General features: G+C 38.8%; 1 protein-coding gene and 1 non-coding gene across 2 annotated transcripts; one reads left to right on the plus strand and one right to left on the minus strand.

Annotated features, from left to right (window-relative positions):
• Nucleotides 1–1155: 1155 nt before the first annotated feature.
• On the plus strand, nt 1156–2397 carry LOC122089728. Its single transcript, XM_042659423.1, has 2 exons — nt 1156–1483; nt 1532–2397. Exons 1-2 carry the CDS (start codon nt 1156–1158, stop codon nt 2395–2397), a joined length of 1194 nt encoding a protein of 397 aa, XP_042515357.1.
• Nucleotides 2398–14458: 12061 nt separating this feature from the next.
• Nucleotides 14459–14565, minus strand: LOC122090244. The gene has a single exon (XR_006143485.1). It is a non-coding gene; the product is annotated as a small nucleolar RNA R71 (small nucleolar RNA).
• Nucleotides 14566–14782: the final 217 nt, after the last annotated feature.

The following is a 14782-nucleotide window of genomic DNA, read 5'->3' on the forward strand; positions in this document are numbered from 1 at the left end:
GGGGACTTTAATGCCACATTATATTCCCATGAGAAGAGGGGTCCTGGTAGATTCAATGTGGGTGCCACGGCAGAGTTCCAGGCCATGGTGGATGCTTGTGATTTGATTAGCTCTCCGTCCCAGGGATCCACTTTTACCTGGACAAACAATAGATGTAGAGGACATGTGGCGGCAAGGCTTGACAGAAGTTTTTTCAATGCTCAATGCTTGGAAGTTTTTGATGATTGTGGTCAGAAGGTGCTCCATAGATCAATTTCAGATCATGCTCCAATCCTTTTTTCCTCGGCAGCGATTCCTAAGCCTCGAAATGCCTTGTTCTGACTTCATCGTTTTTGGATGGAAGAGGAATCCTTTGTAGACCTGGTGAGGGATGTGTGGTCTAGGGAGGTTAGGGGTGGTCCCATTGGCAGGCTGGCATATAAATTAAAGGCGGTGAAGAGTGCTCTAAAAGGGTGGGCAAGACAGACTTTCCTTAACTTGGATGTAGCTCTTAAAGATGCTACTGCAGTAGTGGAGGAAGTCCAGCGAACTATCGACCAGGTAGGGATGTCTGATGAGTTATACTCCAGAGAAGCAGAGGCGAAAATTAAGCTCTTGAAAGTAGTGGAGATGCACGAAAAACTTTGGGCTGAAAAGGCTCACTGCAATTGGGCGAAACTTGGAGACCGTAACTCAAAATTTTTTCACCTATCAGTTAAGGTGCGACGTATAAAAAACAGCATTCGTGCTTTGAAAAAACAAGATGGTATAATGGTCTCTGAGCCGCTGCAGATGGCAGAATATGTGTCACTTTTTTCTGAAAATTTTCATAAAGCGGACCATTGCATAGATCATATGGAGCTGTTGCAGGTGATTCCTAATAAGGAGAAGAGGGAGGACTCTTCCATATTAGAAGCTATTCCTGCCAGAGAAGAGATTAAGAAGGTGGTATGGGGGTTGGATCCAGATAGCTCTCCTGGCCCTGATACAGTGTTGGGAGATAGTGGGTGACGATTTTTGTGGGGCTGTGATTGCTTTCTTCCGCGGTGGGAAGCTTCCGAATGGGGTAAATAACAGTTTTGTGACGCTAATTCCAAAGGTGGAGGGAGCGGTCTCTCTGGATAAATTTTGCCCCATCTGCATGCAAACTTTTTCTGTAAAGTCCTATCAAAGATCATGGCTGAGAGGTTATCTGACCTTCTTCCTCGATTGGTGTCAGATGAGCAAGGGGCGTTCCAGAAAGGTAAGATTATTTTATCAAATATTGGATTAGCCTCTGAGCTTGCTAATTTGTTACATACATCTGTCAGAGGGGGTGGCATAGGTATTAAGATTGACGTGCAGAAAGCCTATGACACATTGTCATGGGATTTTCTTTTTGTGGTCTTGAAAAAATTTGGCTTCTCGGATGTGTGGTTAGCTTGGATTCATGAAATCTTGGTATCTTCTAGAATTTCAGTGTTATTGAATGGTGGTCCAGTGGGTTTCTTTGGAGTTGAGAAAGGTTTGAGACAAGGGGATCCGCTATCTCCTATGCTTTTTATTTTGGCAGAAGAAGTGTTGTGCAGGGGTCTAAATGGTCTATTAAAGGAGGGAAAACTGAAGGCGCTCCCTGGTCCTAGAGGTGCTATTGTCCCCAGTCATCTGCTTTTCGTGGATGATATCTTTATCTTCATGAACGTCAGAGCAAAACATGTTAGATGTATGAGAGAGTTCCTGATTAAATACCAAGAATTTTCTGGCCAAAAAATAAGCTTGGAGAAGAGTAAGGTTTTTTTTGGCAAAGTCGTCCCTCACAGTAAGAGGTATGTTTCTGATTTGCTGGGTATCCCAATTTGCTCTCTTCCGATGAGGTATCTTGGGGTTGAGATCTTCAAAGGCACTGTCAAGAAGGATAGGATGCTTCCTCTTATGGATAAAATTAAATCTCGATTACAGGGATGGCAAGGCAAACTCCTTTCAATGGCTAGTCGTGCAGAGCTCATTCGGTCTGTGATCTTAGGTATGCCTATTCATAATTTTTCCATTTATTGGTGGCCTGAATCGGTGATTAAAACGGTGGAGCGCTGGATTAGGAATTTCCTATGGTCTGGGGATATTTCCACAGTGAAGAAAATCACTGTGAAATGGGAAGAGATATGCCGGCCTAAGGAGGAAGGGGGTTTAGGTATCAGGCGATTGAGGGATGTCAACTGTACGGTGCTTAGCAAACTTGTGTGGCAAATGAAGCATGAAGGATCTACTTTTAGTTCCTTTTTGCGGGCTAGATTTGTGAATGAAGGTGGAGACCTCAAGAAGGGTTATAGAGCATCTTCGGTGTTTAAAGGAATTGTGAAGATGTGGAACTTTGTATCTCTATCTGAGCGATGGATGGTGGGTACAGGTGAGGACATTTGTTTTGGAAGGATCGATGGATAGGTCCTTTGTCTATTGCTGAGCTCTCCCCCCTCCCTTTGTCTCATTTTTCTCATAGGAATTGCAGAGTGGCAGATTTTATTGAAGATGGTAAGTGGTTTCTTCCCCCTATTCAGTCTGAATTTTTAAAAGATATATTCAAAGCTATAGGGAATATATCCTTACCACAGGGTCAGAAAGACCGATGCTGCTGGTCTCTATCCTCCTTAGGAGCTTTCTCCACTAAATCGGCCTGGGAAGCATTGAGAAAGGTTTCTCCTAAAGTGGGTTGGGCAAAAATGGTGTGGAGCTCGGTTTTGATCCCCCGCCAATCAGTGTTTGGATGGAGACTTATGCATGAAAAGCTTCCTTGTGATGACAAGGTAAAAAGAAAAGGAGTGCCACTCCCTTCTAGGTGTGAGGTGTGCAATAAGGCTGAGGAGTCTATAAATCACTTGTTCGTGGAATGTGATGGAGTTGTCTACATTTGGAGGGCGTTTGCTGAAGTCTTTGGTTTTCATTGGTCCTATTAGGGGGATGATTTTTCAGTGCATGTTTCATGGTGGACTCAAAAATCCAAAGCCATTAGACTGTCTCAAATGTGGATGGCTGGTTTGATTCTTGTTCCATACTTTATTTGGATGGAAAGTGTTAGATCAAACACCAAGAAACACGAATAAAGGGAGACAATAGATCCATACGACACAGAGATTTAACGAGGTTCACACACCAGGGTGGTGTGCTACGTCCTCGGGCAAAGAAGAAGATGATTCACTATGCAGAAGAGAGATTACACCCTAGCAGCGGCGAGGAAGAACTTGCCCTGAAACCCTAGCTTCATGAAAACCCTAGAATACAATGACTTTCTCAACAAGCAACAGTACATTATATATATACTCCAAATCGCGGTTCGACCCATTGGGTCACGGTCGATCCGGTCGACCCATACCGCTGGGGCGTAGCCCCCGCACCCCCATACGAGATCATCCGGGCTTGGGCCTATCGGCCTAAGCCCTCTGCTTCCATCACAGATCTCAAAAAATTTCCCATTCGGGTCACCACCAAAATATGTCGGATCGGGTCAATTTTGAAAACGGGTTAAGAATTCGAGACAAACTTAACAGAAAGGAATTCAAGGAGATTTAGGGGTCTGCATTGATCTTATGGTCAAGTCTTTCATACAATAATGGAGGAGATTAGAAGACGTGGCCCAGGAAAAAGTGACAGAATAAAATCTCGACTAGATTCTGAAAGATGCTTGAAGCTTAATATAGAGGTGCCAAGAAGGAAGATTAAAGGGGTGCGAGAAATTTTCTGGCTGCCTCCGATGGATGGATGGTGGAAGCTAAATTGTGATGGCTCGTCTTTGGGTAATCTAGGGAATGCAGGAGCAGGTGGCATTATAAGGGACAGCAAGTGCCAGATTGTAGCGATTTATAGCTCCTATTTAGGAACAGCTTCAAATTTCCATGCTGAATTTCAAGCTTTAATTGAAGGAATTGAGAGAGCAAGAGAGCTGAATTGTGCATCTCTGTGGATTGAATGTGATTCGGCCGCTGTGGTGCTCATGTTTCAAAGGGGCTGGGTCCCGTGGTTTGTTTGGCAAAGGTGGTCTTCCCTTATTTCTTATCTCAGTGGTATAAGATGGAAAATCACTCATTATTATCGAGAGGCAAACCCTATAGCAGATTTCCTGGTGTAGATGGCTGCTAAGAAGGAAGCATCTACATCAGTGGTGGCATGGCCTCCTGAGGTGCTTGACTTCATGGCTGAGGATGCGATGGGCAGATTGCGATTCAGATTTTATTAGTTTTCAATTTCTGTTTTTTGGCCTAGCACCTATCTTTCCGCTGATGGCAATGCCGTAGGTGGGGGTGGGTCCTAGGTGGGGTGATTTTTGTTTTTGTTTTTCTTTGGATCCTCTTTGTACATTTTTTTAATTTTTTCCCTTTTCTCTTAATATACACGACCCTTTAGCGAAAAAATTATTGATTGGATCAAAGTTTGTTTGAGTGGTGTTCAGTTATTGGAATATTTGACCAGCTATCAATGGAAAGACATTAGTGTCAGTGTAGCCAAAGTGGGAGATTATTAAGACTTTTATATAGACTTAACTAATACTAATTGACCCATTGGGCCTAAATAGTTGTAGACCCACTCTGGTTAGGAACTCCTAGCCCTTTACATTGTGCGAGTGGAATAGGGTTTTAGGAATTCTATTATAAATATAATACTAATGGTCCCTGGAGCCATTACTTACACAATCATATCGTTTGGGAGCACTGCTTTCTCATATGAGCAAGTGCACAGGAAAAAAAAACCCAAGGGTAAGAGGCTGCAGAAGATCTTAGTAGAGAAACTCCAATTTACATAGTTCTTCATCATTGTTCGTGAGAGTACTATTGTTCATGCCATAAGGACTCCACACACTCTCAAGAGGTATGTGCTAATCTCCTTTATGATTCATACTTATATTCTAAACATTATGGAGTTGTTCATATGGTTCTACGGAGTAGAATCCCTAGCATCGTCTCTATCAACTCTTCTTTCCTCAAATTACTCTACTCTACTGACGCATTACCATGTTTTTCCTCTAATACCATGAACCACATAGAAAAAAATGGTTCTTGAAGTACCACTACCATCAATATCCTTGATGCCCACCTGGTTTATTTGCTCTTCCTCGTATTCTTCTTCAACTTCTTCATCATCAGAAGTGATATTAGATCCACGGAAAGAGTCAAAGCACTGTAAATTGAATCGAAGGCTTCTTAGATGAGTTAAGAGCTGCATTTTTTTTTCTTTAATTCGGTACTTTCTACCCAAGTGGGTCTTTCTTGTGCTTTCTATGGTTCTGGGGCCTTTTGATGTCTTTCATGTCTGATTGCCAGTTATTGCAGGAGAAATCGATGGGAAAACCTCAAAACCCTAGATTTTTGGATGTAGGAGAAAGTTTTCCCATCAAAGGGGCAAAACAATGGAGGTAAACATAAGGGCTCTCTGGTTCGCATGTACAATCGCTAATATTCACTATCGGCTATCTGCAACATACGTTTTAAATATTCCTCATGTAGCCTCATAGTGCCACGCTACACGAGATCTAACACACCCCCACGCTACAGAGGAGCCGGATCAGGTCATTTCACCTTCAAATGCGTCTTGGTGTAGAGGCCACACTGCCTTTTACGATTATTTTCCCCTAATTTTATTAAATATGCCACCTCATTTCACTCCTACTAGCTAGGACAACACACGCTCCTCTCTCACCTTGCTCACTACCGCAATCACCACTGCCCACCCCTTACCTATCCCTCCCCCCCCCTTGAAGCTCCCCATCCCGCCCCTCCCACTGCTTTGGCTCCATCTTGTTGGAGACCCACCCTTCCTGCTCCTTCCCTCCCCTACAATGGGGGTGTCAAACGGTTTCAATTATTCAATTTGGTTCTGATTTAGTGAACATTTGCAAGGTAGAAATAAAAACTGCACCGGATAAAAATAAGATAAAATAAGAATTGTTTTATATCAGTTTTACGGATTGATTTTTGTTATTTAGCTTATAACTAGTTTACACGTGGTTTGTAGTACTACTGATTTATAACAAAAATTCTGACAACAAGATGTTGTTGAATTCCAGCTATGCATAAAAGATCATGGAAATATAATCCACATATAATCCACCCATGGGCGTTCTGTACGGGTTTCACAAATTTCACCAGTATTTCTTGAAATCGTTGAACGAAGGGAAGACTATGACTGTTGATTTGATTAGTTACCGCCTGATAATCCGCCCATTCTACTAACGTCTAGATGAGTAATTCAAGCTCCAAACTAAAGAAATCAATTGGAAACCGCCAAGGCCTAAGGGAGAAGACGAATCGAGCGGCAAAAGTAGGCTGTAAGAATAAAAATGCATAAAAAATTGATTATTATATCTAAATCTCTCTCTCACTTTTTCTTCCCTTGGAAAAATCTCACATGCCTCTCTCATTTCAATCTTTCCATTGGTTGAATCACTAGTTTCAGGAAAACCGATGGCATACCTAACCTCCTCCGGTTTCTATTTGATGAGTTCTTTGTTTTCGGTTCAACCAAGAATAGAACATATGCAATCAGAATCACATTGTTTCTTCGTGGTGTAATTCAGTTTGATCGTAAATGATTGGTTCTAATTACGATAAATGGTTTCGATTCCATTTTGACGCCCTTACCCTACAACCCAACCCTATTGTGCCCAACTGTGTTCTGTGTTCAACCCCTCTCCATGTAACCTCTACTTCTACATCCCCAGCTCTAAGCCTATATCCCACCGAGAACTCTCTCTCTCTCTCTCTCTCTAAGTGTGTGTAAAAGCACCCACACATCTCCACCCCATCTCATTCCTCTTCTCCACACCTCATCCCCTCGATAGACTTGCATGTTGCAACTTCAATATCGCGAAATGTCTACAATACTTATATTCCAAAGCATAGAAAATTACCAGTGTTAAATATATACATTTACTAGCGTTAATAAAAAGTACCACCGCTAAATGGTCACATTAATGTACCAATTATTGCTTATTAAATAATATGTTCTCGTATACCCTTATATTATTTTTATCAAAATAAAATTTAAATAGTAGCATTAAATATTTAAAGCATTAGGATATATTATATTTGATGTATATATATACCGTTGACCGGTCAATGGTCGGGTAACAGTACTCAGGCCCGATTAGCATAAGCATAGATGTGGACCAATCTCCCCGACCATCAGTAAAGGTTCCTGAGCATCCGACCTACCCCGTGAAGGCGCTGTGGTCGACCTAAACTATGGCTAGGGAAATAAACCAGAGTCAGGCAGTTACTTGACTCTAGGTTCTACCACGGTCGGGTTAGCCGTTGGAGAACCCCACCATGGTCAAGTTAACCATTAGGGGATCTTACTATGGTCAGGTTAACGGTTATGATGTCTAACCCTGGTTAAGTTAACCGTTGTGATCTCAGCCAGCATAACCATGACAAAAGAAAATCTCCCCAATAAGATAAGGCCACTCGTCCATATACCAGCACCTCTCGACCAATGAGGGGGACCTTTACTATCTATATAAAGAAGGTTATATGGAAGAAGAGGTAAAACTCTGAATCGACTAGACCCCTTACACAATAATGAATATATTTGACTCTAACTTAATCATTGGAGCCTAGTCTCGGAGCTCTCTCCGAGCCAGCCTTTAACTCTTGTTCTGTAGGATCTTGGATGCGCGGGATTGTGCAGCAACAATATTCAATGTTGGTAATAAATATACATGACCAAACTCTTCCTGGTTCCACTTTTGAAAGGATGTTTTGCATGTTGAGGTCTTTAAATTGAGTGAATCTGCAGCTAACTAAAGAGAGGGAATAGACCATGCCCTTGAAACCACTTCATGGCAAATGGGGTAACGCAACCACATATTCTCAAAACGAAAAGGTCTAGGACCCATTTATTTTCCACCCTCTATATGAACAAGTAGGGGATTATGATCGGAATTGAAGGCGGTTCTCACAATGCAGCAACATTAGCATATTTGGTCCTTCATTATGGTCTTCTCTGGCCTAAAGCTCATGGTGAATAGCCTCATTGGCAGAAGTACCCGGTATGTAATGTAGAAGTGATGGAGGAGGCCTTCTGTATAAGGCTTGGAAGGGAGTCAAGCCCGTGGCAATGTGGAACAACGTATTGTACCAGTACTCTGCCCAAGTGAGGTACTTCGCCCATGTCGTCATGTCATCCATGATGAAACTACATAAATACATTTCGAGGCAACGATTGTGGACTTCAGATTGACCATTTGTATGGGGGTGATAAGTAGTGCTCATGGACAAGGTGGTTCCCTGGAGGCGAAATAGTTCTTGCCAGAAGTTGCTGAGGAATAAGGGATCCCTATTGCTAACAATGGTGCGTGGAAGGCCATGGAGGCGCATAATCTCAGCAGCGAAGACCACGGCCATCTTGGTACAAGTGAAGTTGTTGGGAAGAGCACAGAAGTGGGCATATTTGCTAAGACAATCAACCACAACTAGAATTGCAGCCTTGCTTGCCAATGGTGGAAGACCGGTAATAAAAGTCCATCGCTACATACTCCCATACTTGGGTAGGAATTGGTAATGGTCAGAGTAGACCCGCAGGCGAAGTTGTGAGTGGCTTGATCTGATAGAAAATCTATGTAATTGCATGGAGTCAGATAAGAATACAACAACGAATATAGAGTCAGATCTTAAGCGTACCTGAATCCATGACTGAAGAATTACAGCTCCTTAATATCTTCTCGTATGCTCCTTGTACAATACGATCATTGTTGGTCTGATCTACCCTCTTCCACTTTTGCTTTAGGTCATTAGCCTCACTTAATGGGTCAGTGATAACTATATATAAGGGTGAGGGTAGGGACCAACCCTGCAAAGAAATTAGGGTTTCCTCCCCATTAAGGGAACAATACCTTAGATCCACACATAGTAATAAATATTTCATATCATTAAGGTGTGCTAATAGAATCCAATATCTCCATAGAGATCACTTACTAATAATATTGGATTCTTTCTGCTTACTCCATATGTAGTCAACACCACTAAACCGGTTTTGGAAACAAATCTTTGACTATGCTAGCCCACCTAATTGGAAATCTTACAATCTCCCACTTGGGCAACATATGTCACAAGTTTTAGATTTTAAAATTTATTTAAAACGACTCTCCAGTTTAGATAAACTAAATGTGACCACAAACAAAATAGTGTCGAATGGAGTGCACCTTAAACATGCCTTAGTCCGAATGAGAATTACAAACACCCAACCGTATTGATCATCACATCTAAAGCAATATGAGACCAAACACGTCAAAGTGCTCATAACATCACCGACTTGGGCTGAACAGTATGAAAGTGTGGTATGGAAATAACATGCAATAGTGATCATCATGTCTATTTTCAAATTGGTCCTGGCTCGAAAATCAAATGAGCCCTATGGGACAAATACCAAAGGTCTCATTAACTACAAGCATCTCCCAAACGCTCAAGCTTCAATCAAAGAAGTTCATTAGGACTGGGTTCGGTCCCAAAACACTAGCACTAGACTTCAATCAAACAAGGCTTTGCTAGCGACTAGATGTGTGTGTATTGACTGGAACCTCAGATACCGAATGAGGTAAATACACCACATATAACCTCAATTTTTTGTAGGAGACAAATAAATAAGTATATACACATAAACAAATGGCCATAATAAAAATGCATATGTATTCTTGAGAATAATAATAATGCATCATATATATAAAATAAAATTCAAATTCAAATGCAACTGAATATATTAAGCAAAATTGCCACTAATAAAATGCATAAAAAGAACTAACAAGTCCCATATTAGTGACATGCACTTGAAAGACTTTTGGAGTCAAACTCTTAGTAAGAGAATCTACAATCATGTTTTCTATAGCAATTTGTTCCATTGTAATCTGTTACTTTTGAACTTTCACTCTGACCAAAAATACTTAATGTCAATGTGTTTAGAGCCTGAAGTACTTTTACTATTATGAGAGTAACGAATCATAGCAGAGTTGTCACAGAACATCCACAATGGTTTAGATATAGAGTCAACAATCTGTAATAATGTAGTTTTACATAAATTTATGGTTCATGAGCTTAGTCCCACTAATCTTTAGATAGACCTATTCGATTCCTCCCATTTTCATAAAGAACCTTGGCTTAAACATAATTAACAACCACTAGCTTAGGAGGCTCATCAATTCAAGATTAAAATCTATTATCATAATAGCCAGAGAAATATTAAAGGATTAGTTCCATTTCTTAAAATTAGAACCATTTAATTTTTTTTTTTAAACAGAAAATAACTGGGAAGTCAAAGCTGGCAAATATAATCATACATATTTACCAAAATATATAATATGCAAGAACATAAGGCATATTAAACTTCCCAACAATATAATTAAATCTGACTAATTGGGCTATTAATCAGATTTATCCCAGTATTTTTTTCAATAACTGTAGAAAAACAGAAACTGGGGAAAGATCCGATGTCATCGGGGTCACACCTGTGGTGGCAAGATCGTCCAACACGTAGTGGAATCTTTCACATGCAAGGTGAGACGCTTGAAACAACACCACTTTGAAGATTCTATCACCTGCGGTAGCAAGATAAGAACCTCCAAAGTTATAAAGCCCAAAATGTCACCTTCACATTATCAAGCGAAACCAACCAAATGAAGACTCACCTGTGGTGGCAAAAGCACATCATTCGCCATATGGTCTCCTAGACTGCAACCCATCATGAATAGTCAATAGTAATTTTACAATCTCAGTAACTAGCCCACTAAATGGAAGTCTAATCACTGAAATTATGAAAACCTATAGACTTGGATTGCTATCAAATGCCCATGGGTTTAGATTTTGGGTGCAAACAACAAAATGAGCTATTTCAGTATTTAATTAATAAAATATTCAACATAAGCCCACAAAAGCAACCCATTTTAAATCCTAATAGTCAATATTGTAACACCATAATTTAATAGTTATCAAAGTGAGTACATTCTTAGTATGACAGGTTTGTACTTCCAGCCATTACTATAAAAAAATAAAAATCTAAATATGGCATTTTCTATAATGACAACAAGCTAAATATGAAAATTCATAACATTTATTCATGATAACAAAAACACATGAAATATGTTACTTTATCCATAATTCATTAGATATACGAAGTTACATACAAATATGAACTTTCAACCCAAATGACTTTAATATCTAATTCAAATATTAGTCCATAAATTTTAAGCCAATCACAATAAAGTCTCTTAATTTTTGTATGTTAACAGTTCATTAGTTGATGGGGCACATAAACCAAATAATTCACTAGAACAAAACAACAATAAATCATTAACAAATAAAAGTAATATGTGCTTAGATCCATATTAAATGTAAACAACTTCATAGGCTTTATACCAATAAGCTACTTAAACTTTAATGGGCTCATTTAAATCATTCAAGTACGATATATATATATATATATATATTTTTTATTTTAATGATTTTTTTTAATAAAATCGCACATTATTACAAGTTCACATAGGACATATAAGTTCAAATAAATATTACTTCAAATAATGCACTTGTAACATTTTGAATCATAATAGAGTGTCAACACTCATAACTAAGTACCTCGTGACCAAACCAGATGTCACAGATGATAAACATAGTATCGAAGAAAACATCGAAATACCCCAAGTTGGCTTAAATTTCATGAACACGGCTAGTATAGTGCATGATAAAACATGTATAATGCACCTATCACCCTCAATAGGATAATAATTTATTTTTCCACTAATACAAGAGAGTGAAAACCAGATGATCCATTAAAAATATCAGTTATATGAGTCAAAATCAGTTCATATTATAATTGGATCTAACTGTTGGCTTGAACAAACATGGTCAAAATTGTCAACAACATAAATAGATTTCAGAAATCATTTCAATAAACTAAAATGAAACGATTTTTTATTTCACTTGCATAAACTGTTTATGGTCTACCCAATCAGTAGACTTCAAAACTGGATTTCATTGAAACTATGATGAAAATAATTAATAAATCATTAATATGTACAAGTAATGTAAGATGATCTTATATCATAACATCTCAAATGTGAATATAGGCATCATCATTAATATTAATCTTTAAGATGTCAACTCTACCCACAAATAATTTTCACCAAAGCCCATTTAAATAGACCACACCAATTACAAAGTTTAATGATGAGTACAATAATGCTTGAAATCTTAGGGATAAAAGTGTACATTTTGCTCAACTTTGGATAGTACTACTTTATTTTTTTTGGTTTTTTTTAGTTTCCAAGTTTACAAGAGAAAGTGTTTAAAGTGAATCAAGAACCAGTCCAAAGGTGGGATCCACTCATTGGTACCACATCCTCTCTCCTACAAAATCCTGAAGATTATTCTCTCTCCTTACCACCTCACAAGCTCTTGAAGATGCTATGCAAAGATTCCTTTCTGATTTAATCAAGATTGCAAGATATTGGTTAATATTGCAAGGAAGGAATAGAATTTGTTAATTTTGGAAACAGATTCTCTCTTTCCTCACAATATCTCAGAGAATGAGGATTTTTACCAAGATTTTATTTTATTTTATTTTCTTTCTTTTCTTAAAAAGACTTGTAGAAGGAAGGAGGCAAGAAAAAAGCCCTATAAAAGCCCCTTCCTCCCCCCTCCTATTTATTATTCTCCTTAGTTTACTTTCTAGTTTATGCTTAGTTTTCTTCTTTCTCTCCCTCTCTCACTCTCTTTAGTTTTAGTTCTTCTTTATTTTTGCTTTAATCACTTTTGTAATAGTTTTTTATGTCAATTAATGCAAGTACTCTTTTATTCTTATTCAGCCTTCTATGTTTATGATCTATGCAATTGAGTTGTAATTTTTAAAGTTATAGTTCTAGGAAGATCACGAGCCGTGGAGCATCTTTTTTTTTCAAGTTCATTTTTTTGTTTCAAGATTTGTTTTCTCTAGTACTAAAAATTTCAGATTTGGTTTATTCTAGATCTGGTTTTTAGTACTGGTAGTATCTCAAATCACCCAAGCTTTCAAGTTCAAGAGTTCAAGTAAGTAGGCTCCTTCAATAGTCTTCTCTCCCCCCTCTCATTTCCTCTTCTGACTACCCTTTCTTTCTTAATTTAGGATTTTAATTTCAGTCGTTACATTATTGCTATCCCTTTCCCCTAAGGTTCATGGCTAGTGTATGTGTTGACTTTGCCCCTCCTAGCCATAGAACCATCAATTTATTACTTTTATTTTAATTGTCTCCCTTTCCCTAAAGCCAAGTAGAGTAACCCTTGTAAGAGTGACTCTCTGGTCAAGTAGGGAAGCTCATATTATGATGCATCCCTCGGGCTAAGTAGAGAAACCTACTTGTGAACCTCTCTCTAGCTTTCTCCCCTTTCTTTTAATTTATTTTTATTTCAGCATTTTTTTCCTTTATTTAATTTTAATCTCGTGGCTTGCGTCTTTAAATTCTTAGATGACGAATGGTTAGGACGTTATTTTAGATACATATGTTTAGGACGGTAGTTAGAATTAGATCACAACCATTAATAGGTTCACTTTCGCATTATTAAAAGAAAAAAAATTAAAGTGGTTGCTCTCTCTCAGTTCGACCCGTAGCTACACTGATCCGTACGCTTGTGGTTACATTTAAAATCTCAAACAAGTTTTTGGCGCCGTTGTCGGGGAGACAGCTCCATGTTATTTTTCACTTTATTTTGGTAAATCGGAGTGCTTTGTTTGCTTTGTTTTGTTTTTCCTTTTCTTTTATTGAATTCCTGAGAAGAATAACTTGCAATAATAGTTGTATCGGTGGAGGTCGTCATGCCTTGCAGTATGATAAAGACAGGTTTCGCCCTGTAGCAATACCTCAGAAATTGACCTGAGCAACCCCGGATCCCTGCCGATAAGCTCTCAAAAAGCCAAAAAAAAAATCAAAAAAATCATAAAAAAATCATAAAAAATTTTTGCTATCCATTCTTTTGTGCTTGTCTTACTCTAGCTATGGGTAGTTTTCTATTGCATGAGTGTTAGGTGGGTACGTAATACTAAGAATCAGTTAGAAAGAAGAGATCCAACAAGTAGTGACCTTATACGTTTTCTCTCTTTAAAACCCTTCAATATGGGAGACCAACAGCAAAACCCTTCACCTAAATCTCTGAAAGATAGGTTTTACCCTGCTAGAACAGCCCAACCTTCCTGCATAGTTCTACCACAAGCTCGGGGCAATAATTTTGTACTCAAATCTCAATACATCACTATGTTGCCCCACTTCCATGGGTTGACCTCTGAGGATGCATATCTATTTCTAAGGGAATTTGAAGAGGTATGTGTTCTAATTAAGATCCAACAGCTTTCGGATGATGCTGTTAAGCTTAGGTTTATCACTTTTGCATTGAAAGATCAAGCTAAGAAGTGGTTGTATAGGTTACCCACAAATTCCATAACCTCATGGGAATAGTTCACAGTTGTCTTCCTTAAGAAGTTTTTCCCAACTCACAAGACCAATAAGCTTAGAAGTGATATCCTTCAATTTAGGCAAAAGGCTAGTGAGTCATATTCTAAACTTATGGAGAGATTCAAGGATCTACTCCAAGAATGCCCTCACCATGGCCTAGACTTATGGCATTTATGTCAAATAATTTATGAGGGTATTGATTACCCAACTAAACGAATGATAGAGTCTATGTGCCCTGAGGGATTCACATCCTTTACAGATGAAGGAAAGGCATGGGAATTCTTACTTGACTTAGCTGACAAAACCTGTGAGTGGGAATCAACCCAAGAGAGTGAAAGAACCATAGGAGGAAAAGGATATTTTGTGGATGGGATA

This window comes from Macadamia integrifolia, chromosome 9, assembly GCF_013358625.1.
Source record: "Macadamia integrifolia cultivar HAES 741 chromosome 9, SCU_Mint_v3, whole genome shotgun sequence".
Lineage (NCBI taxonomy): Eukaryota > Viridiplantae > Streptophyta > Magnoliopsida > Proteales > Proteaceae > Macadamia > Macadamia integrifolia.

Coding starts and splice junctions, on each gene's coding strand:
- LOC122089728 (XM_042659423.1), top strand. CDS start 1,156: ATGGCTGAGAGGTTATCTGACCTTCTTCCTCGATTGGTGTCAGATGAG. Junction 1,484..1,531: donor TTTCTTTGGAGTTGAGAAAG/GTTTGAGACAAG, acceptor TTATTTTGGCAG/AAGAAGTGTTGTGCAGGGGT.